This window comes from Ailuropoda melanoleuca, chromosome 2 (genome assembly GCF_002007445.2).
Source record: "Ailuropoda melanoleuca isolate Jingjing chromosome 2, ASM200744v2, whole genome shotgun sequence".
Classification (NCBI taxonomy): Eukaryota; Metazoa; Chordata; class Mammalia; order Carnivora; family Ursidae; genus Ailuropoda; species Ailuropoda melanoleuca.
Window position 1 is genome coordinate 26,610,595 of NC_048219.1, and position 26,463 is coordinate 26,637,057.

Consider the following 26,463-nt stretch of genomic DNA (forward strand, 5'->3'; position numbering starts at 1 on the left):
CCACCCTCTTTTAATTATTTATGAAACGGAAATCGATATAAGCTCTGTTTGTAAAAAAAAAAAAAACTGCTTTCTCACTAAAATGTGGTGAAAAGAGAATAGATTAAAAAAGGAAGAGGAGAAAAATAATCAATGAAACACTCAGGTTTCACTGATCTCACTGTTGCTATGGAAATGATGTCCAATGAAAATTGCTGGTGAAAAAAAGGAGGGGTTGCATCAGCTCTGTAAGCTTAACCCTTAAGTACCAACGTCAAATCAAATGAAAATGGCTAATAGAAATAGTCAACAATATTAAGAAAAAGGACATTTACTGAAGTGTTAATTTCCCCTTAAATCACTGGTGTGTACCAATTTTAGAATGAAACAACATAGAAGAAATGGATAAGACTGTCAATACACAGTCCACTTGCTCCATCAAATACGGCTCTGCTCAAAAAAGCTATTTTAGGACCATTTATCAATTCCAGTTGATCAAATACATAAAACAGCGTATACTAAGTTAAAAAAGAATTGCATTAGCATTTACCTCTTTCTACACTCTTCAGATCAAACATACTAGGATCCACCTGTAGTCTGAGATACCATTACCTAAATTCTTACATGCTTCCATCAGAGCTAGATTCCTAGTGAATGAGTCCTAAGCAACCTCAGATTCAGAATTACAATATAAAGCTATTTCTTTTGATGTAATAAATTTAACTGCTTATACTGAAATCACACACACACACTGACTTGCTCCCTTCATTTTTTTCTTTTTTCTACAACATGAGAGAAAAATCCATAGAACTCTGCAGCAATACATTTTTGGCTGGGGGTAAAGGTAAAAGAAGGCAACATGAAGAAGGGAGGATGGCATTCAAGGTCCTCCAGACTAGTACTGTAGAGTTTCTCCTTAGAGCTTGAAGACTATTATTTCAGTTTCATCTCAGACATCACCCAAACATAAGCTCAGGCTCCATTAAGCTGTAGCATAAAGGAAAGTGGGAAAATTATACCAGAGGAGATATTTAGGGGGCAACTTAACGCTACATTTATATTTCTCCCCCTTTTGAGGTGGTATTTTAAATGTAGACAAAAATCAACTGTTTTGGATACGTATGCACGATGTTCTTAGGATTTGTAAGGGAGAAAAAAAGCCCAAGAATAAAAGCTATTTGTATAGTTACTTTTAAACATTTGAGACGGCCAAGGAGCTCACTAACCGTTTGTCAGATGGGTCACAACGTGGGTGTGATGTCCTGGAGATTTTAAAAAGTCCCTTACCATGCCATGCAAATCATTGTTGCAGCCCATTCCTCCCATACCTCAATCTACTTATTATGCAAAGGTCATCCCCTACTTCCAACCCTTATAAAATTAGGTAAAATCAAAAAATAGAAATCACAGAAAGAAAAATCTAAATATACCACACAAATTCTGCAAGCTCAATCTTGGAAATTTTTCCTTTCCTCCTTATGTGAGCAGAAGTGTTTTCATTCCTGCTGCAGCATGTCAGAGATAAGTCACATGAAAAACTAGCCCCCTCCCCCAACCCCAAATTCTCAGAGGCATTCCATACAGGGTGAGTATCAATTCTGCCCCCTCGTTTCTGACAGTAGCTAATAACAAATACAGAAAACATCATACAATATCATAGATCAGCACCGCACACACTAATGTGCGTGTTTGTATTCAATCCTTTCTGCTTCCCTGTTAACTGCTGTTACTGACAGCGTCTGCTCAAAGATTAAGTGTGCAGGCAGGAAAACAGGGCTGCAAGAAAGCAGTGAGCTGACAACCCAGCCAAGACAGAAAAATAAGAGAGCAAAAAAAAAAAAAAAGGAAGCTCGCTTGGTGAAAAAGGAAAACAGATTACAAAGGACTGTCAGCTCTAATCAGCAAATATAGTCTATGTTTGGGTAAAATGGAGGAAGCTTAGAAGGTACAGATTCCTCTTCATAATTTTGGGTGTGGGAGTGAGGGTAGTAGTAGTGATATCTCCAAACATATCCCGAAGACCATTTCCAACTAAACAAAATATGGGATCATCAGGCATTAATTCTCATAGTACTGAGACCAATTAAATTTAACTTTCGATCCACTTTTATCTAGTAAAATTCTGGCCTCATAATAATTCCTTTATTATCAAAACCAAGTAGTACAAGATATATTACTAGGGAAAATGTAAAAAAAAAAATTAAAATCATCAGTTATATTACCCTCTATTAAAACCATCACAATTGAAAATCTGTCCTATAAATCACACTAAAAATCAAACTATTTTCTCATTAATTCAGATTATAATTTCAGGGATGCCAAATTGTTATTCTGTGATATTCCACTGACTCTTTTTTTTCTTTTTTTTCATTTCAGTACAATTAGCCAGCATATAGTACATCATTAGTTTCAGATGTAGAGTCCATAGACTCTTAACCTCTGTAGCTATCCTTCTCATTTTTGGCAAGTAAGAATACCTAAACACATTTAGGTGCATGAAGATGCTTAGGTGCAAGAGAATGGGACTTGGGTCATATTTCTCACATTCTACTTTCTTTCAAAGAACACATTTTTCTACAGGTGATGGATGCATAACTATACAAAGCACTCCGTTTAACATTAATAATTCAAAAACTTAATTCTTTTCAAGATTCTGTGCCACAATAAAAAATATTTATATGCAGTTTCCTAAGGAGCCCACCAATATATGTGGGTAAGACAGATTTAAGATATATTTCAAAAATAGGCGTGCCCAAAGCACTACTCATCTTGGATGGCAGGAAAAGCTATTGCCTTCAGCTTAGTAACTTCAGAAGGGAAAAGAAATGATCCTACATACCTTCTATCTTAGACTATCTCCGTGACCCTATTCACTCCCAAGATATTGGCACATCCCAAAAAAACCACAAATCCAAAGCTATAAAGAAAGGCCAGGGACAGGGCTCCCTAGTTTCCAAAAGCTGCTGGTTCTGATTTGGTGGAACCTAGTATGTAAACCAGCAAGGAAAGCAAAGCCCGAGCTAGGCTATCAGAAGCCTAACATTGATAACTGCATAAACCTACTATGAAGTAGTCAAAGCTATTCACAAGGACAGTCAGGCTCAGGGACCCAAGTCCATGCAGTTCACTTTCATTTCCCTAGACTCTATTTATGGGAAGAAGGGAGTGAGCCATCTGTCTTATTTTTTATATAATACCAACATTGTCAGAGAAACAGGATTAAGTCACCTTCAAAGCCCTTCCCAGAAACATAAATTTAGGGTTTTTTTCCTGAATATAAATATCCATTATTTTCTGACCAGAGAGCAAGAAAAAAAGAAACCAATTAGAAACTAAAAACCAGTTAGTTAGAAACTCAAGAAGGGAGATGCCTGGGTGGCCCAGTCAGTTAAGCGACTGCCTTGGGATCAACTCCCACATTGGGATCCTTGCTCAGCAGGGAGCCTGCTTCTCCCTCTGCCTGCTGCTTCCCCTGCTTGTGCTCTCTCGCTCTCTCTCACAAATAAATTAAATAAATAAATAAAATCTTAAAAAAAAGAAAAAGAAACTCATGAAGGTGTATTTTTCAACCCTGAAACTTATTTATAAAAATCTTTTTGAGCACATTTTGGGATCTTATTATTAAGTAGCTTAATTGTCAATAACCTATCAAGCAAACACAGAAAAGCAAGCTATTCTCATTACTCTTGTACTATTCTCGTTACTACAGTAGTCTTCAGTAAAGCATCTAGGTCTTATGGAGAACAAGAAAATGGGACTAAAAACTGGAGACTCAGATTCTAATCTGGCTCTGCCATGAGAGAGTTGGTTTTTTTTTTTTTTAACTCTGATTATCACATAACTTTCAGAGCCTCAGTCTTAATTTTCATTATGCAAATGCTAATATCTCTACCATCTTAAGATTTGCAAGGTAAAATGTACGAGATGTCATGTAATTAGGAAAAAAGCAGGCTTTCAGCCTATGCTGTGCTTGCTTTTTACTGATAACATTAACATTACTTAGAATTTTAAATAACACTGATGGAATAATTTTTAAATTTGTTAAAAGGAATTATGGGTTGCAATAAAATTAAGAAAACATTGATCTAACGCATAGAATATACAATGTAATCACTGACATTTCTGCCCCCAAATCTTGCTTAATATTCAAATAACTATTCTCTGCCTTTAGAAACTCATTATATGGTTTTCAAAGCATAAGATTTGGTATAAAACAGCCCACAACTGAAATCTTACTTAAATCATCACTGTAGCAATAGTTATTTGTTGGGAACCCAGAAATGCTTTTGGGAGACTGTTCCTCTCTTTCTCCCTTACCTATTACCTTTCTGCCTGAATAGTTCAAGCAGAAGATGCCATCTTTTTACAGATTCAACCTCTCTGAGCAATGCCTGGCCAGAGATTGGCTTCTGACCAAAGCTTAACCAGTCACATTACACCAACTTACCATCACAGGGATTAATTCAAGAACAGGCCCATAACTAAAGACTAGGCAGTCAGGATCTTTATCTAGGATGTCTTTATTTGGTACTAATAGAAATCTATTACTCTTGCTATACTATCTACTACTACTACCATTACAACTACTACCACTACTACTACTAGTAGTAATAATTATGGAAACCAGCATTTACTAAACATTTACTACATAATAGGTGTTATGTGATAAGCACTTTACATGAATTATCTCATTCATTCTTAGGAAGAATTATTCCTGTGAAATGATGAAGATGGGCAAATGTGAGTCCAGGTGCTGGGGATATCTGTTGTCCCTGCCTAATGAATGATAAAATTTTCACATCAAAAGCTGAGGTGAAAGGCAAGGAGACAGAGAATCCTGGTAGGGCTTAGGCTCTGGCTCTTTTCCCCCTTATGATGGTTAATTTTATGCATTAACGTGGCTAGGTCATGGTACCCAGGTATTTGGTTAAACAGGTATTTGGATGCTGTTGTAGATTTTTTTTTTTTTAAGATTTATTTATTTAGAGTTGGGGAAGGGCAGAGGGAGAGAATTTTCAAATAGACTCCCCACTGAGTCTGGGAGCATGGAGCCTGACAGGGGGCTTGATCCACCCCATGAGATCATGACCTGAACTGAAACCAAGAGTCGACGTTTAACCAACTGAGCCATCTAGGCTGCTGTAGAGATATTTTTTAGATGAAATTAACATTTAAATCGGTAGACTCTGAGTAAAGTAAGTTACTCACCATAGTATGAATGGGCTTCACCCAATTAGTTTAAGGCCTTAAAAGAAAAAAACTGATGTTCCCCAAGGAAGAGAGAATTCTATCTTCAAATTGTTTTTGGACTTGAGATGCAACATCAACTCTTCCCTGAGTCTCCAACCTACTGGCCTACCCTGCACATTTCAGACCTGCCAGCTCCCACAACTGTGTGAGCCAATTCCTTAAAATAAATTGAATATAGTATCTACTTTACATATCATATGTGGGGATTGCTGCAAGGAATGAAAAAGAAAATACACAACAAAACTCAATTATATATCCCTAGGCAACTTTAAGACCTATCTACTGATTCAACATACTGAATCTTACTATGTACTTGTTATTGTGCTATACTTTAGGGCTACAAAAAGGAATGAGACAGGTACCTGCCATTAAGAAACTCAGAATTCAATGTATATGAAGGGTTTGGTAGAAAAATATAAAAAGATAATCACAATGCAGTGTACTGGATACCAGAACAGGCAAGCATAAGGCGCTGTGGGAACACAACAGATAGGTACCTGACTCTCCCTGAAGAGGGTCAGAAAAGGCTTGCTTGGTATCAGTGAAAGCAGGATCATTAGCCACAAAATAAGCTGTAAAGATAGTAAGTGGTATGTTTATCAACAGGAATTACTCCAGCCTGGGCATGCTTTGTGAAGGAGGTGACACTTCAGCTAAGCCCTGAAGGAAATAATGAATGCTAGATAGAAAAATGGCATTTCAGAATGAGGGGGAGGTTATGCAAAAAAGCACACAAGATGTCAGCAAAACAGCAGACTAAGAGGCAGACTAAAAGAAACCTTCCCAAATTTGATAAAATATACCAATCCACAATCCAAGAAGCTCAACAAATTCCAAGCAGGAAAACCCACAGACTCACACTGAGACACATTATAATGAAACTGCTGAAAGACGGAATCTTGAAAGCAGTAAGAAAGACTAGTCACATACAAAGGATCTTCAATAAGATTATCAGTGGATTTCTCAGCAGAAACCTTGATGGCTAGAAGGCACTAGGATGACATATAAAAAGTGCTAAAACCAACCAACCAACCAACCAACCAACCAACCAACCAACCAACCAAAAAACTAAAAACACTATCTGGCAAAACCGTCCTTCCAACATGAGAGAGAAGTTAAGATATTCCCAGATAAACAATGGCTGAGTGACTTCCTCACCATTAGACCTGTGCTACAAGAAGTGCTAAAGTGAATCTTTCAGGCTGAAATGAAAGGATGCTACTGGATGGTAACTTGAAGCCATATGAAAATATAAAGATCTCCAGTGAAGGCAGATACATGGACAAGAACAAAAACCAGTATTATGGTAATTTTGGTTTGCAACTCCCCTTTAAATTTTCTACAGGATTTAAAAGACAAATGCATAAAAAATAATTATGTATCTGTTAGATACATAGTGTGTAAAGATATGATTTATGACATCAATAACATAAAATGGAGGGGACAGAACTTATAGGAGCAGAATTTTATATGTGATTAAAGTTAAGTTGCTATCAAGTCCAACTGAATCATTCAGTTTGGGAAGATGAAAAAATTCTGGAGATGAATAGTGGTAATAGTTGTACAAGAAAATGAAGGTACCTAATGCCACTGAATTACATGCTTAAAAATGGCTAAAATAGTAAATGTTGTGTCATATATATTTTATCACAATAAAAAATAAAGAAAAAGAAAAAAGAAAGCACAGAGGTGAGAAAATTCTAGATAGACTAATTTATCTAGGATGGAGGGTTCATGTGTGATAAATAAAGCTGGAATGGAAGATCAAGGTAGGATAATAAAAGGATTTCAGTACTAGGTAAAGACATACAGTCTTTTAATATACAGGAAAGGGGAGTCCCTAAAGGTTCCTGAGCTGTGCTTTTTTGAACTCCGAATGGCATTATTCAGCAACGTATCTCTTCTTTTTCTGCTGACTTCTGCTCTGTAGAAGAAGAGAGGAAGTCGAGGCTCTTATTGCTCAGAAAGCTGATGATAATTGCTAGAAAGGCAACAGAACACTCTGACTCTGCTTATCTTGAGAACTGTCAGAAGTCTTGAGCTAGAGTAGAGTAACAACTATAGAGAGTTGAGGAGAAAGTCTTGACTTGTACTTCAAACCAGCCTTTTGGTTTGAAAGTTAGACAGCCTTTCACTCTAAGAATTCACAGTGATTTGACAAAAACTTGAGTTAAAGTATGAGAGTAAAGACACTGATTTGTAGCTTTAAGTATTTAATTTCTCTAAAAGTTGCCTTAAATATATAATCTCTATATGACTGCATATTATTTCATTCTTTCAACAGTAATTGAATATCTACTAAATGCCAAACATGACTGACATTGGGCCCCTACCTATAGTTTGCTGGGGAAACAAACACAGCCGTTAATTATAAAACAGTAAGACAAATTAGCTATAACAGTTTAAGTGCATATGGTTCTATGGGAATAACTAAATTTCTTAATTCTGCGAGGCTGTTTTAATAAGAGTTTTATTTTTTAAAAATAACTCAAGAGAATATATTCATGGGCATAAATTATTGAAAAGAAACCCTAGCTGGGGTCAGGGAGAACACAAACTTTGGGGTGTTGCTCATACAACTGCTGCCCTGTCAGTGGCAGAACCCAAAATCTGATGGTTCATTTTTAAAAGAAATAAAACCTTATTCTGCAAACCCCAAATAATTAATTTATTTTACTTATCTGACAGGACAAAAGATGAAAAAAGTAAAAGAAAAGAAATGTAAAACAAGGCCTCGGTGTTCCTAATTAAAGACAGAGATAATAAAGTCGATAAGGAGGACTAATTTATATTACATCTGGAAAGACTTCAGCACAATGCCCAGCACACGATAAGTGCTTAATAAATGTCAGCTATTATTATTACCATTATACTATTTACTAGTATAAAAGTACAATATTTACTGGCTTTTTAAAAGTTGAAATCAAGCATCCACAGTGATGGCAGTTAGGACTTAAATATATGGGTAGAAACTGACTCCTAAATCCTTCAGGAGCTGAAATTTCTTGGTAGATATTTTTGTTTCCCAAAGACAGACTTTAACACATCTTAAAAATTAATGCTCTCTTAAAAGAGATAAGAGCCCCTTAATAAGCTACCAGCGCCACAAAATAATGGAAGCAAATGTAATTTTTACAGAATATAAATGACTGAAACCAGAGCAATCCAACAGAAATACAATGCAAGTCACATACATAATTTTAAACGTTCGAATTGCCATATATTAAAAAGTAAAAAGAAACAAGTGAAATTCGTTATGTTTTACTTAACCCAGTATAGCCAAAATATTTACTTTCTTTTTTGAAATCCAGTATATTTTACACTAACAGCACATCTTAATCAGGATTAGCCATATTGCAAGTGCTCAATAGCCAGATGTGGCTAGTGGCTACTGTATTAGACAGCAGACTCAAACTTCAGCAGGGAGGGTTTCACATAAGGGAAGTCTCCCTAAACAAAGGTTTTAAATGCTGAGCCACGCACTCTGTGAGAAACTTAATTAGATTGACTCCTTACTACCAACAAAAGTACACGACAACCTAGAGCTTCAATTATTCAATCAGTAACACCACTGTTCAGATAGTCACGACTGAGATCTAATAGTACCACAGATCTTTACAGGGCCAGAAACAGGTCAGGTCGGATCATATAAGCAAAAGAGCTCCAGATTCAATAGCATAAGCAATGCTCTCTTCAGAGCTAATGGTTTCTAAAGGTATGTGAACGGAACTAAACCAAAAACATAAATTTTTTAAAAGTTCAAACTGTAAGCTAATGCTGCCTTAAATAGGTTTTTCAAAAATCAGTTCCTAAATATGACTGAGATAATCTATATATTTAGGAACACAAATGCTGGCTACCTAGCTACATAGTTCCAGTATCTCTTTAACCAGGGAAAGAGAGTGCTTGTTCAGCTACTGCAACCAATGTTTGCGGAGCACCTATTCAGCAAATGCTGTGCTCTAAGTTGGTGGGGATGATGATGACGACGACAACGACTATGAACGTGTACTGAGAATTTATCACGTTCCAAGAAAAATATTAAGCATTTTACTTGGTATTAGTCATGTTTCCATTTTACAGATGAAGAAACTGAGGCACTGATAGTTAAGTTACTTGGCTAAGTCATGTCAGGAGCCAAACTAGGCAATCTGGTTGGAAAGCCATGCTCTGAAATAATATACTATATTGCCTCATTAGAAATAAGAAATAGTCTGTGCTATCACACATAGCTCAGAATTTACTAGAGGAAGAAATATAATTCAGTATTATAAGCATTCCGAGAGAAGGAAATTGAATGCTGTCTGAACTGAGGTAGATACCAAGGAAAGCTTCTTAGAAAAGAAGACTTGTCTATTCCTCATCTGAAAAATCGCAATAAAACTACTTACCCTTAAGTGATGTTGCAAGAATTGAATAAGAGAAATTATATAAAGCAGGCATAGCACAATATCTAACAACTATTATTATAATTATCTATCCTGTTTACTGGCCCAAGACCAGGATAACAAACTGGACCGACAGGATGTAGCTTTTACTTCCTGATGTTCTTTCTAAAAGGACAGAGACAGGAAGGGAAGTACACTGATAGAAGACAAATAAATATTAACTCCTGCCTCAGCACAATTCACCACCACAATGCTATCTTAGTGACTGAAGCAAATTTTGACTTTTTCTGTTAAGAACTTCTCTATCTGAGACACTTTACCTTCAGAGCAAGGGTCCTTAAAAATGGATCCATGGATAAAAGGGTCTGGGAACTCCTGAAATTAATACAAAATGGTGCACATGGATACTCAGGTTCTTTTGGAGGAGGGAGGGGCATAATCCAAAAGCCTTCATCAGATTCTCAGAGGAAATCCGACACAAAAATAGTTTGTCAAAATAGAAAAATCAGTCCACTATACTTAATGTGCTTTTGTCTATAAAATCCTCTTCTACAGTCTTGAAAATAAGCTATTATTCAGAAGATCTTTTGTCTTTTCATCCTTTAATACATGGCTTCTAGCCTGCCATAAATTTGACAGGAATTGAGTCTCAGAAATATTCTAATATTTATAACATACTTTGATTCATTCAACGAACCAACCAACCTATACGGAGATTCTGTGGTGTCAGGTACTGTGTGCATTAACTTCTAGACCTATCCAAGTGAATAAGACATAGCCCCTGCCCTAAAGGAGTTCAAATTAAAATGAAGACCACAATAAAATATGGTGACTACTATCACAAAGGAATAAAGTTTCTAGAAGTAGAAAGAAAAAAGCAATTAGTAATCAAGATTTCAGCGAAGGTTGAACAAAGCAGATGATATTTAAGCTGAGTCTTAGAGCATAACTGAAAGTTTACAAGGTAAAAGGTATGACCAGTCAAAGGGGAACAACAGGATGAGAAGCACAGAATAAAAACGTGTGGCACGTTGATGGGAGAGGTCCACCCACCACACGGCTTGAGAAAAGGGATTAAACCACAATGTGGAGCACTACGCTCAACACTGAGAGTGCAAAAGGAAACACATGGTGTCTGCTCTCCAGGAGTCTGACGGTGCCCCAGAAGAAAAGGATTCTACTTTACTATGGGAGGTGGCTAAGACAAAAGAATGGTTAGGAAGCCAAAGCAAAACCATAAAAGAGCCTTTATGTCATACTCAGAAAAGTGAGCTGGATCCAGTTGGGGATAGGAAGTCACTAAGGGATCTGAGTTGTATTTTATACATCAGTTGGAGATGCAAAGGAAGGAATGAGAGACTCAAAGCACAGAGTCAATTAGGAGGCTACAACAGTAATCCAGAGAAGAGATAAAGGGTTAGTAAAACTAAGACAGAAATAATAGTACAGACAGGACAGGTTTCAACAATACTTAAAGTTATTTTCTCAACTATTAGGTAAGCTAAGCATTAGGGATATAACGGTGAGCAAGCAAATAGTCCTTATGCTTAAAAAGTACATTGGCTAGTGAGAGATCCAAATAAAAGAGACGATTATAATAAAGTATGGTAAATGCAATAACTACTATAAATATTAAAACTATGTAAGATTTGATAAGTATGAGGGTTGGGAGGTAAACAAATCAGAGAAGGCTCCCCCTTCCAGAGAAGTGATGTCTAAGGTGAGATTTGAAAGATCAGAAGGAGGTGATCATGCAAAGGAGATGGAAAGGTAGGAAGGATTTCAAGAAACATCTCAAAGATAGAAGAATACAGATAAGAGGAAGAAAAATCTCAGATTTCTACCCTGAGTGATTAGATGAATGGTGACATCACTGAGAAAGGCAAATAAATGAGACAAGGATAGTGGTCAGGGGAAGATTGGAAAGTCATGTCTACTGGACATTCTCTAGAAGGCAAATGAAAAATATAGGTCTTAGTCTCAGGTGGGAGATCCAGGTATTTGAAAAGATTATGATATCCCAACTATATTTTAAGTTAATGGTCTTTTTATTGGACAAAAAGGCAATGGACAGAAAGTGCTGTTCAAGTTTCTTGAACAGCAATGTTGATGGTTGTGCTGAAGTCCACAGCCGCAGCCTACTCTCTGCGGGCTCCACGTCATGGTTCAGAAGGTTTTAAAAACACAGAGGCCAAAGATGCTCACTTGGTAAAAAGGCTTCTTTTTAAAAACTTGTGTGGGGGCGCCTGGGTGGCACAGCGGTTAAGCATCTGCCTTCGGCTCAGGGCGTGATCCCAGCGTTATGGGATCGAGCCCCACGTCAGGTTCCTCTGCTGTGAGCCTGCTTCTTCCTCTCCCTCTCCCCCTGCTTGTGTTCCCTCTCTCGATGGCTGTCTCTATCTCTGTCGAATAAATAAATAAAATCTTTAAAAAAATAAAAAAATAAAAACTTGTGTGAGTGGTGACAGCCCGACACCCATTTCACTCTAGTGCAATGACAATAATGCTAAACTAATACATGCAGCATGCCTCTAGCATATGTGATGTCACCATGGGCAGGGCACATGCAAGCACCAGAGGGACTATGTCTAAACAGTTTATCCTTCACCCCTTTTTTCTGCATAGCATCCTGAGGTAAACCAATTTTAAATGTTTGTTTTGAGTAAACCAGTTATGACAATTTATACTAACTAACTGAACTAGATCCCATTTGAATAGTTTTTAAATTTTTTTCATTTTTCATTTTTAATACAAATGCCTAAATGTGCTCAATTGTGAAGTTGTATGCATGAAAAACTGACCAGCCCAGTAAATTAATCATTAGCAAATGGAACTACAAGGAGTCCACTAAGTGCTTCCTGATCATTGAGGTAGTACAAGTATTTATATTACAAAACTGACGCGCAGCTTTATCTTTAAGGGATGGGGCCACCAGGCAATACGTGCAGATTTTGTGTGTATGGACAGAACACACTTTTGACATTCAGTTTTGCTATCTAGAAACAGCATAAGTAAATGAATTTTATTTTTTTTTTTTGGCAAGAGGTAAAAGATTCAGTCTGATTCTTCTGGGTGGCAAGGGGAGGGGTTGAAAGTAAGTCATTCTGCACTATTATCTGTACAAATTCTTCACGGTTGACTTGTCCACCTCCATCAGTATCTGCTTCTCTGATCATTTCATCCACTTCTCCATGTGATAGTTTTTCTAAGTTTCTCCTAACATGACATAGTTCTGCCACACTGATTAACCACTGCCATCCTTATCAAAGACCCGTCATAATGCCTCACCAATTTCTTCTTCACTGTCCGTATCTTTCATTTTTCTAGCCATCATAGTCAAAAATTCTGGGAAGTCAATGGTGCCATTACCATCAGCCTCCACCTTGTCGATCATATCCTGCAATTTGGCTTCAGTTGGGTTCCCAGTGACTTTATGACAGTTCCAAGTTCCTTTGTTGTGATGGTACCATCACCATCTTTGTGAAATACGGAGAAAGCTTCCTTAAACTCATCAATTTGTTCTTCTGTCAGCTGATCACCCATGGTGCAAATGAACGGAGACAGAGGAGACGGAGTGAGGGTGGCTGCACCAGCACAGGGGCTGGAACAGCGGATGGAGGTGTCGCTGCTGCTGCTGCGGCGGTCTGGTACACGCTCAGTACTGTGTGGCTGTCACCCCTGAATGCCAGTAACGAGTGCCACCACGCCCGCGAGGCTGCTAGCACCACTGTCCTGTATTACAACTTCTGCTTTTCCTTAAGTTAAAAATATCATGCTAATTTAACCTGATTGACATAATTAAATTCCTATATAGAAAATGCTGACGGAATTATATTAAAAATTTAAAGAAAAAAATGGCAGAAAGGCACCCTGCCTCAAGCTCTCAATGTCTTAAATAATTTCAACTAGAAAACAACTTCTGACTAGTAACAAAGAACATTCTTTACCCAACTAACTCTTGAGGTTATATATAGCTTTTCTTATCTGTTTTGATTTTCAACGGTCAAAACAAAATATTATTCTAAGAAACATACTCTTGTCTTCATTATGCTTTTCTGTATTTTCAAAATGTTTGCAAGTATGCATTATAACAACCATCAAGAAAGGAAAAATAAATCTGTAAAGCACCATATTCATTACATACTCATTACAATTCCATATTATGTACTGTTTATTTGCAGGTTTGGTTCCTGGACTGAAAACAAGCAAGTAAGAAGGGGCTAATCTTGGGATGCCTGGGTGGCTCAGTCGGTTAAGCATCTGTCTTCAGCTCAGGTTATGATTCCTGGGTCCTTGGATAGAGTCTCACATCGGACTCCTTGCTCAGCAGGGAGACTGCTTCTTCTTCTGTCTGCCGCTCCCCCTGCTTGTTCTCTCTCTCTCTTCAGCAAATAAGTAAATAAAATCTTTAAAAGGGGGGGGGGCTAATCTTTTGTCAGAAAGCAATTTAGTAAAAGCCTTAAGAAAAATCTGCTTAAATTCGTTTTTCCTGTTTTATAGTTATACTTATCACATCCTGATATATTAATAAACAATTCAAAGGCTGAAGAGTAATACTATGGCACTGAGAAAACTGTTACTCACAAAAACAAAACCAAGATTTGTAACGTAGTATCTTGAAGAGTTGGTGATATAGTGACCTAACACAACTATTTACAAAAGTGAATTTTAACAACCATAATTTTAGCATGGGTTGATGAGTCTCATTATGACATTACTGGAGTTGACAGATGATGGAAGTTTGCCTACACTGTAGATCTTATCTAAAATAAAAGCCTAGGAAAAATATTTTCACAAATGCCAAATCATGTATAAGTGTTTTATTACACATTTATACAATGCGACTACAACCTAAAACCTAACGAGGTTTTGGAGCTCTATGATTTTCTTAATAAGACAGACAGTCACAAAATGTTAAGATATGTTTTTATGTTTTAGCTGTGATTCACTACAGAAGACTGTCACTAGTATAATTTAACATTATGGTTATTAGAAATTAGTGAATGCTCAGTTTACCAAAATGTAACTAATATTAGAAATGTCTGCACTGGCAAGAACACTTTATGTATGATGCTCTACTTCCTATTAAAGCTTACTACAGAAACATTTCATATGTTAATTACTGTTGAAGTCAAGCAAGTCCTAGAATATTGGGGCATATCTATGAGAGGCACAGAAGGCAAGTATTTTCAAATTTAGCTATTATTCAATGTATATTACACATAAGGCAAGCAGAAATGTTAATGGACCATAGAGAGACTATATAAAAAGTCTACACACCATTACAGACTCAATAATGAAACGTTTACTTCTTTTATTCTGAACCAAAGTAAAAAACTTTTAAATCTTAATGAGAGGCAGACATATAATAGAAAGAATGCAGAAGTATAACTTAACACAACTGGATTTGGGGTGCCACCAAGCACCGTTGCTGACTTGATGTGTGACTGAGTTTTTTTCATTAGTGAGGAAAAAACTGGACTATATAGTCCCCAAGGGTTTTGTTTCTGTTTTTGTTTTTTACTTTCTGTGATTCCAAGAGTAGGGGCTTCATGTAAATAGACAAAGGCCAATTTTTGAGCAGGAAACAAGAATATGACAGAAATTAGAAGGCAGATAACCTCAAAACCAAATTAAAAACAAACAAAAAAACTACACAAGGACATTGTGCCCAGACTTATGTTTACAGAATGTCAAGGCATATTGTTCAAAGAGATAGGTGATACCAAGGCTAATCACTGAAATTACTGTGGGATTTGAAGCTATGCTGCCTTCAGTAGACGTTTACCTCCCTGGAATTCATTCCTACTTCCAGGAGAATTTTCATGTTAGGATCCCCACTGTCTATGTGGTCCTGGTAACAAACTACCCTCCCACCATCCCCATGACAGAGTTCATGGCAAATCAATAAACTATACATCCCTGGCCCCTGACTGTTTCAGGGACAGGCATGGCCCTAAGTGAGTACAATCACATGGAATCTTAAGGATTTTTCAGGAACTGCCAGAAAACAGGTACTCCACTACATCTGAAATTACAAATACACGAGGCTAGGTGTGCTATAGCCCTTTTGACAATATAATGGGAAATTCCATCTGAGAACTGAACGACCCAGTGGAAGCAGAGACAAGAAATAGAGAAAGAAAACAGATTATATCATCTGAGCCCCAGTATAAAGCTATTCCTTAAGCCATCTCTACCTACCTCTAAGAGGTCTTAATTTCACAGTCAATAAATTCACTCTCACTTAAATTAACTTGGGTTGAATTTTCTTGCAACTGAAAAATCGTAACAACTAAGTTTCTCTATAGCAATTTTAATACAGCCTCATGAATGAGGAAAGATCATTCCCTATTTCTTGCTATATAGCCCAGATAAATCATTCAACAACCCCCTTATGTCTCAATACCATCAATAAAATAAAGTATCAGCCATTATCTGCTTCAAAGTGTTATGAAGGTTAAAAACAGAAAAAGGTTTTAAATACAAAGTGATATTTAAATCCAATGCCTTGTAAGTGAAAAAATGGTCTTATTATTTAAAAAGTAATTTCAGGAGGTCATTTTTACAGGATTACCATAAAGTTTCCAAGGAACAAGGGAATTAAGGAAATATCAATAGTGCCTGCTGTATTTAGATTCAAATCCAACTGTATTCAAGTCTGTTCTACATAGTACCTATGTATAAGAGAGAAGATTCAACTCCAAATCAAGTCGTCCTGAGATCAGGAATCATTAGTTCAACTGCTGACAGGTTTGTATGACTGAGCAAAATAACCTCTCTAAGCACCTGAACTCCTTACCTGTAACTAAGAACAATAAAATCTAACTCAAGTTGTAACGTTCTTGTGAGAGGCAAATGAGATAACAGTTATGAAAGTTCTCGGCACGGTATATGCATTTAACATTCCTTCCATAAAATGTATTAAATAATGTTTTTCTAATATGCTATTCAAATATCTAAAGCTGGAAGAAAACTATATTCCATTCATTCTAAGATATACATTTTTCACTGCCTAAAGTCAGATAGTATTTATAGCTGATGCCACTATTTATTTAGCAGTGATTTTCAGTTTAGTGGTACGTAAGAAAATAGTGCATCCTGCAATTAAAGGGTTACCCTAGATTTGGTGAGATAGGGTACACTGGAAAAAAAAAAAGAAATAGGGTTCATGGATTCCCAATTCAAGAACCATGGTACTTAAATAAAGTAGCATTTACCAAGATATATACTAAAAACAGAAATGTGTGTGTGTATATTTATATAGTCAGCTGTAATTTTACTTTACATACCTCTGTAGGTCAACTATTTCATTGTTAAGGGTATCTAGCTCCTTAATAGCAGAGAAATCTGCAACAGGACTTGATCCTATGATGTTCTAAAAACAAAAAGTTCACAATTATAACATTATTATTATAAAACTATATATGGTGAAGCATTAAAAATGTTCAAAAGCACTACACAGATACAGATTATTACATATTTTACAGTATTACTAATACTTTAAATTCATTTAAGAAAATCCTATCTAGTGTAATTTTATACACACACACACACACACAGAGTTATAAACTGAGAAATTTTCCCTTAAATTCTCTAAAACCTGTTGCCTATAATGGGTACCACCACTTCAGATCCCAAAGTCTTTGTCACTTGATCCTAATGCCTGTTTAAAACCTTGAAGAAAAGCAGATACCAGATTTATAAACTAATTCCTCCATTAAAGAATAAATTTCTTGGGGAGATGGACGGTGACTTATTTGTACTTGTGTCATCTGGCACAAAGTAAATAAACACATTTTTGTGGAATCTCAGAATCATAATGATAGTTGATTTTATTCAATTCAACATTTACTTGTGTAAACAATTTTAGTGCCTACCCTATTTAAAGTAGAACCACTGCTCATCATGTTCCACAGTAAATATTAATACCAGCCTATATGAAACTGTCTTCATATATGACATCCTTTACATATGGTTTTCTTTCAATAATAAAGGCATCAAAATTGATCTCTGAATGGTACCTGTAGTTAGAAAATCTAGCTGGGTTTATTCTGGGCTCTGCCATTTTACTAGCTGCATGATCTTCACTGTAAAATAGGGAAATAATCTTTACCCTGCCCACTTTAAAAATTAAATGAGATAAATAATGTATGTAAATGTAATGTAAAGCTACTCTTAAACTTTATAACATTTTACAAATGTAAGGTATTATTATAATAACTTCCTCAACAGAATATGCTCTTAAGATGGATGACCTCCCAATGAGTTGCTTTCACCTTGGCTCACAATGGTCTGTGAAACATTTTTGATGCGTTATATATCTAGCTGAAGTCAGGGCAAGAAGATAACTGCTCCTTCAAACACCTGACTTACCCCCAATGCTACAACCAGACTGACAAATAACAGAATAACCACCGTTAGGAAATGTTAAAATTGAGGCCTAAACATGTAAAACTAAAATATACTGAGGACCTTATTAGCAGAACATAAAACTTAGAATTAATATTTATCTTGCTATGGACTTAATGTATGTCACCAACTTGGACAATGGAAGAAGAAACCTAAAAGTTCACAATATCCCATCTCTTCACATGTATATGATGATTTACAATTTACTAAGCACTTTCAACTCCAATAATCAATTTTCAAAACTAATGAAAACTGGTTGTTGGTACGGCAGATATTATTACTAATCCCATTTTAGAGCTAAGGAACCAGATTTAAATTACTTGCCTAAAGTTGAACCCAGCTAATAGGAGATACTAATTAGGAGACCTCTGATTACATTCAAGTCTATTTCCCATTATGCCTCTTGGTACTTGCATATCAAGATCATTGAGGTGAACGAAACCATCACCCTAAAAGCCAACTTGATAAACAGGTATGTAAATAAAATCTGGCAAATAATTCCCTCCATATTTCTTTAGGCAAACTGCATTATTAGTCCTCAGATGTTTTTGTCTATCAATACCAAAATTCATCTATTAGGATTCAATTAATGCTAATTTTATATTAACCACAAATTTTTATCAAATGTACCTCCTACTATTTTACTGTGTTTCACTCATACACAGACCCTTATCAGCCGCTTATCCAACTGAGCCACCGAGGTACCCTTCATACAAAGACCCTTATCATCCTAAATTAAATTAGAAATTTTAAAGTGGATTTCTGAATGTGACGGGTATTCACTAGGATTTTAAGTCTGTCTAAACTTGACTTATGAGCTAAGCCTGGCCAGACAGTTTGACAGCTGAACAAAATGAAAAATTAGGACTTGGTCTCACTTTTATTGCCAAGAGTAACTTATATCACCTAACTGCTACTGAGAAATTCGCTATGAAAGGTGCAAGTATACCAAGAAACTCATGACTTCCACACCTCTTCTGTCACTCTAACTAAAAAGAAGTGACTCACAGTTGACAGTCTTTCACTATTAAAAATACTGTCAAATAAGAAGAGTGAGACAAATAAGTTTAACCTCAAACAAGTTAGGTGATACCACAGATGACTCTAGAAGGAAGATTAGTGTATTGTAGTTGGTATAGCTTGTGTCACTCCTCAATTGCTAACACAGAAATTAAACTCCCATTCTAAAGTAATAAAATGGCATGCAACCAAGAAACATGGAAAAAGTTCAGCTAACAGCATATAAGAAGTGCATATGAAGAAAAATGTAGCTTGTCCCCTTCTTTCAAAATATTTTCTCTCACCCTGTTTTGTGCATTACACAAAAATTCTACTGGTGATTTTAAGTGGATCAAAGAGCCTAAGAAGGGCAAGCTAAAATGCACACAAAGACCAAGTGACAGACATGTGACAAAATCATGCTGTTTAGGTATTTTCTCTGCATCAACTTTGCCACTTAAAAAGCCTCTAATTTCAAAATTATAAGCCAAAAACTGTAATGCTAAAAAAGGCATAAAGTAAAGCTCTAACCTTGAGAGAGTAGAGTTAAGAAACTGACAGTACAAGAAAGGCGAAAAGCAGAGTGCTGCAGAATGGAAAAAATAGTCCAAACTAGAAAAAACACAGAAAGGAAAGCAATATTCAAAAAAAGATTAGTCAAATCTGCAAAAAAAAAAAAATGCAGTTCTAAAAAAATTAGATTATTAAGAGAAAAGAGATTATCTGAAAGACAAAACAAATGCAAATTTTTAATATTTAAGGTTAAAAATTTTGGTTAATAGATAAGACAATAATGATAAAATCCCATTTTAATGTATAATATTGGTATCTGACATAAATAGCCAAAGGTGTCTATGCTCTGGTGAATGGACTTCAGACAAATCTATTAAAAACTCTGTACAGCAGATGCAACCTGGAGTGTCTACTAATGTCATTTGCTTCAGAAACCTCTGTCATATCTGTAGTTTGCACTGGTGGGAGACTTGGTAAAAAATGAAGGTGACAAAGGGAAAAAACAGTCTGCAGTGGTGAAAAAAAAAAGGAGGAAACAACTGAGGTACAGTTATAGCAGAGAGCACACATACAAATTTGTAACTTTTATCTTTCTGGGTGGCATCACTTTTAGCCTTTTCCACAACTTAGGGAACCCATATCCTATGTCACAAGAAATCTCAAAAATTTAACAAAATGCTCTCCCCTCCCCCAAAACTCACAAAAGAGATAATCAAATACTTATTTTATTAAAAAATAAGGATAAAAACTCTTATAAGTAATTTCTATACCTGGTGGCTGTAAATTTCCATTTAGTTGACTTATAAAAAAAATCAATTTTGACTTTTATTAGGTCAAAATGGTATTTTTTTAACCTATGTGACAAAATTACTGCAAAACCAAAACATTCTACTGACATTTTAAAGACAGCTCTCCTTACACCATACATCTGACAACTTCTATTATATCTAACTCTGAAGAATCACCACAGCAATAATTACTTCATAGGTCATAAGATACTTAAAAATACAAGGTATGTATTTTTAAAGGCAAACAGCCTCTAGACAATGTAAGTCCGTTGAAGCTCTTTATTAAGGCCAAGATATTGTAAATATAATATGCTAGGAAGGATGTCTAGAGGAGGAGAGAAAAATCAAGGCACAGCATGGCTAGAACAATATAGTTTTGAAAATTCCACTGCTGGCTAGAAACCGAAGGTTGCTAAAACCTGCTTCTAGCTGTTCAGATATGAAATTTGGCCATATGCTCAGGAAAAGGAGGTCATCTACATGGCAAAAACCACACAGATTTCTTCTCAACATGATGTTTTTCTTATTTATATAGAAAATTGACACCAATAATCATAACCTCCTAGATTTTGTTCTCAAATTTGTATTAAGAGTGAATCATCAAATGAAACAGAATAATTTAATTCCTAGAGATTTCATTTAAATTTTATACCTTATTCATAAAAATTTACAAATTCAAGAGGGGAGAAAAAACCCACATTTTTCCAGTTTTTAGATTGGAAAATATGGTTGCCATATGTGTAATGAATGTTGGGGTAAATGAGCTGCAGCCCAACGATGTCATACACGGCATTTGAACATATTTATAGACACAAACTAAACCACAAACAGTATACTGCTCTGTTCCTAGTCAGATACATTTTCTCTACTGTTTCATTCAAATCAAGTCTGTCATCTAACACCACACTTGTTTCCTTCTGTTAATACATTCGGGTTTTCTGTTAAGTTGTCTTACCTTTTGCAAATTGGCCCTGTCTGATGGTGGAACCATCTCAGGAGAAAGAATGTGAGGAGGATCAATGCCCTTTATTAATTTTTGATTGATTAAGTGAAAAGCCAAGGCAAACTGATCTTTTGAAAGCTTCCCACAGTCCTTTGTGTCACATAAAGTCCTGTACAAAAATAAACAAAACAAATAGAATATAAATGCTACAACTGCTATTTTAAAAATCCAGGGAAAAAGTAGTAAGACTAGGTAGCTTTTTACAAATGATCAGCCGAATTAAAAAAGAAACTCATACTTCTGTGTGTGTGGCCTGCCCAAAACTTAAACTCAAATGTTAGAAAAAAGAGATCAGCTAAAATGGTTTCTAAAAAGAAAAGAGAGAGAAAGAGAATGTTCACCTTGGTGCTGAGCAGAAGTCTTTTATCTGGGTTTGCTCTGTGCTTTCTTACCAATTTCCAGAACAACTACAGAGTAAGAGTTGTGGTGGGCCAAAGAATCCCAACGTTCTCAACATTAAAAGATGTTAAAAATGAAACCTAAGTTTCAACAAATTTGGTTCATTAGTGGCACTAGAATGATTCTAAAACAAGCAAAAATTTCCACATTGGCTTGCTTCCTGCAACTCTTGGGAGTGGGCGGATATAAGGATCACCAAGTCAGAGCAGAAACAACAGCTGCAAGTGGAGATCACATGTGAAGAGAAGGCAGCAATGTGGAAAGCTTTACAAAATCACTTGAAGAGAAACAGCAAATGTTTTATTCTGTTTTCTTTTCTGTCCTCCCTCCCACCCTCTCTATTTCTTTAAAGCTCAGCTTTCTGAAGTCCTGACATGCTTCATTCATTGGCCTGATGAACAGACTGTGAATAAGGTGTCAAAGAAACCCTGAATTCCAGCTTTTCTGCTCATTTCTTCTTGTGACCTTGAACACATTTTTTTAACCTCTTCAAGCCTTAGTTTCTTCATCTATAAAGTGGAGCTAACACACATTCTGCAAGGTTACAGTGAGAATTAAAGGTAAAGCATATAAAGTCTGGGCATAATGCCAAGCCCATGACAACTGCCATTTATTGAGCACACTGTCTGGCCTAGGCCCTTGAAAGTGGCAATTATTATTCGTTACACATTTAATCTTTCTCAGTCTTGAGTTCTTGTTCCTCTTAAGGCAGACCTACTGTCCTCATGTGTTCTTTTCTAAGTTTCTCTTTGCAGCTATGTGGTTCCACATCTGATGTTTGCTGCCCCTTGAAAACCTCAACATAACCTCTGGTATAGTCAGGTGGACTGGCAACAGGCACACTGTAATTTCCATATGCATGGTCTCATTTAACGTGACATGCACTAGAGACACTCAAGTTTGTCTTTTTTAAGTACCAAGTGTGTACTCCCTATGTAAAGGTATAAAAGTATACATACACCCTACAGAATTATATGAGCACACCTTGAAGATACTGTTTTGTATATGGTTTAAATTTCAGATTTTTGGGTTCTCCCTTAAAAATTTAAGTTTCATTGATATAAACAAATGCTGCATTTTAACATTTTAATAATCATTAACTGACACTGTCAATCGTATAAAACAGGTAATCCATTCTCAAGCTTTTACCATCATCCAGAAGAAATTCTCATATTTATATTTTCTCTACAAAGAATTCCAAAACAAAACTGTCCAATTTACAAATGCCTAAAAATAAGAATGCACAAGAGTTATACAAAACCATATTTGTTTTCTAAATCAATTTAAATAAAATCTTACCAAATATGGGCTAGTAAGGTAGAAGGTAAGCCTGTCTTCAGGAAGATTTCACGGACTTCCAATCCAGACACAAAGCCATCCATATCTTTATCAGTTTTTAAGAAGATCTCATCATATTTAGCCTTTTCTGCAGGGGATACAACCCACTACAGGAAAGAAAATAAATAAAAATAAATAAGTAAATAAATATATATTTAGGGTACTTCTGTCAGAATGAAACAGACTTTGAAATGTCATTCTTGAAATCCATGATAGTATCTGTCAAAATTCTGAGCAATTCCAACCCACTAACTGTAGCAATAGTGTACCATTCCATCACACCCTAATCAAAATGTTGTGGTGAAGAGAAAATTGCAGAAGAAAAATATAGGTCAGTTGGGACTATACTTATAGATGCCCATTTCACTTTTTTTCTTGTAAGTTATGAGTAAATTCAAGCATAGTTAACTCTTGACTTATGAATGACCACATTAATATGGGTAACTGGGAGAGTCTGTATAAATAAAATATTCAGATAATTCTCAATCCCCATTTTTTATAGTTTCATTCAGCATTCTCAAGCTATAGCTGAATTAGCTGATTTGCATATCCTGTCATTATTTTCCTTTTCTCAGCCTGACAAGCAGCAGGCTGGAGGAAAAAAAGGCTCTCGACAACCCAAAATTGGGTAATTTGATCCCAAAGAATCAAGAGTTAACTGGGGGTTAAATAAACAAAAACATCTATTAACTATGTCTGGGCAAGCATGCCAGATTAGCATGGAGCATCGTCTGTCTCCAACTCTAATTCCAGGTAGATCAAGGCAAAGCCAATAAAACATCCATATGACCTAAGTAAGGCCAAATGCAAGAGAAGGATTATATGTCTTCTCCGGGACATTGCATTATGCAGGCTCAACCAGAGGGTGCTCTAAAATTTTGATCCCTTTGATTGCTCCTTTTGTCTTCATCAAGCAATCAACTGTTAAATGCCATGCACTTAAAAAAAAGTCCTGTAACACTGATAGATCTATACCTGTCTTAACGGTGCTTTGGTAGGTAAAATGCCTACAGGTGGTAAGGAGTGGTAAGGTTCCTCGGCTGATGCTGACGAGGGGATCAACCGCACAGAGCCTGATATACTGACCGTTTTTCTCTTAGAAGGTGGCACCAAGGAGGGAGGCAAGGACATTGGCACAGGTTCTTTCTCCAATGCACAGTATACCAAAAACATGGCCTTCAAGAGAGATGAACCAGGGTCATATATATTACAATCATTTAACAACTTCCACCCACTGAACTGACTATTGTTCAACAACAAAGCAACTTCAAGCTGTCTCAAATTCTTTTTCTTAAATTAGGCTGGGAAAGAAAGAAGGAGGAAAAGAGAGAGAGGTGAAAGGAGAAAAGGATAAATCAAAGCTAAGCAACTTTTAGGAAGATATCCAGAGTAGCAAAAACTCAGACACACACTCTTCAACTAAAGGTCTTGCAATGTCAAAAGTAAACAATCTGCAAAAAAGATATTTGCAAAGAAAGAGCTAATCACCATAAAAAGAGTCCCTAGAAATTAACAGAAGAAAAAAACAAAATCCAATAGGAAAATGGGTAAAGAGTAAAAACACATTTTACAGAAAAGTAAATACTACAGATGGTCTATAACATACAAAAACATGCTCACTTTCACAAGAAAACTTCAAACTAAAACTATATTAAAATACCATTTTCCACTTAGTGGCAAAAAATCCAAAGTTTCATAATGTACATTGTTACTAGACTAGGCTAACAGGCACTCTCAGACATTGCTAGTGGGAGCTCAAACTGGTACCAAGACTATGGAGGACAAATTGGCAACAACTACCAAATTTATTTACTTCTCCTTTGGGTCAGCAATTCCCCATCTGGGAATCTATCCTCAGACTTACCTGCCGACATAAAAAACACTGTGTGAAAAAGACTGTTAATCACAGAATTCTTTGTAGCAGCCCTCAAGTGCTCAAAAACAAAAGACTGGTTTAAAAAAATTATGATACAGCTATACAATGAAATACTGTGAAACAAAACCAAGAACCAACCAACAAACAAAACCACTGAAACCATTCTCTATCTTAACTGTGGTACCTTCATAAATATATACAATTATCAAAACTCATCAAATTATATACTTAAATTGAATGCAATTCACCGTATGTAAAGTAGTTCTTCAATAAAGCTGACCTGGGGGTGGGGGGGGAAGAATCGTAAAACTCTCTATATGAAGATATCCAAGTACAGTGTTAATGTGTATAACAGTGTGTATAGTGTGTCATCTTTTGCAGTAAGGAATAATAATTATTCATATGTACTTATAACTGCATTTTAAAAGTCTAGAATGAACAAGAAACTAAGAAAAGTGTGGTTATAGAGTGGGTATAAAATGGAGCACTGAGAGCAAGGATGGAACTGAGGTTATTTTTGCACTGAATACCTTCTTATATTGTACTGATTTCTGAACCATGAGAATGTATTACCTATTAAAAACTATTTTTGGGGCGCCTGGGTGGCACAGAGGTTAGGCGTCTGCCTTCGGCTCAGGGCGTGATCTCGGCATTATGGGATCGAGCCTCACGTTGGGCTCCTCTGCTATGAGCCTGCTTCTTCCTCTCCCACTCCCCCTGCTTGTGTTCCCTATCTCCTGGCTGTCTCTATCTCTGTCAAATAAATAAATAAAATCTTTTTTAAAAAATAAAATAAAATAAAAACTATTTTTAATTATTAAATACATAAAGCATTTGCACGAAGTGGAACAATCTACATATAGAATGTTCCAGGATATTCCCTTCATTTTAAGGAATTCAAGACACCTTCAAGACTTTCAAAAGATAGTTTCCATGACAATCTTCAAGCATATGAAATTGCTCAAAGCAACCTGGAACCTCCAAAAAGATTACAACTGGGAGGAAAGCTTAAGTACTTCTTAATTATTTTTCTTCCCCTGAAAATAACACTTTTCCCCCAAAAAAGTTTACTTACAATTCTAAGTTAAGGTTTTTTTTATGGGGCTTTCAAATCAGTAGTTACTGAGCACCTAATACAACACTGATCCCTGATTTCTGTGATTACAAATATTACTTTACGTATGAAGAAACTGAAGCTCAGAGATGATAAGTAACTTGCCTGATATCTCTTAAAGAAGTGATAGTATAGGGTTCAAACAAAGATCTGGCTACAAAGCTCTTGTTTTTCTCAGATTTGATCAGCTTCATTAGGAACACACATGTAATTTTACAATACCATGTTCTCCTCTACAAGGGATAAAACTAACCTTTACCCAGTGGGACCCAAATTACAGCAGGTATCTGAATTACCTGGACAACTTTATAAAGCACAGATTTCTGGGCTCCATTCCCAGAATTCTAGAATCATTAAGTCTGGGTTGGGACTGATATTTTAAATTTCTAAGAAGTCTCCAAGGA

At 36.1% G+C, this 26,463-nt stretch overlaps 1 protein-coding gene and 1 pseudogene across 1 annotated transcript in view; both read right to left on the minus strand.

Annotated features, from left to right (window-relative positions):
• The window catches only part of EPS15 (epidermal growth factor receptor pathway substrate 15), a 137,864-nt gene that overhangs the window by 53,977 nt on the left and 57,424 nt on the right, over positions 1-26,463 (minus strand). The window contains exons 9-12 of the mRNA XM_034652457.1: positions 24,156-24,245; positions 23,031-23,176; positions 21,285-21,441; positions 16,910-16,995 (exon numbers count right to left, since the gene is read on the minus strand). Coding sequence (XP_034508348.1) covers positions 16,910-16,995; positions 21,285-21,441; positions 23,031-23,176; positions 24,156-24,245 — 479 coding nt within the window. The remainder of the gene's footprint in view (positions 1-16,909; positions 16,996-21,284; positions 21,442-23,030; positions 23,177-24,155; positions 24,246-26,463) is intronic.
• Positions 24-16,899, minus strand: LOC117799915 (annotated as a pseudogene).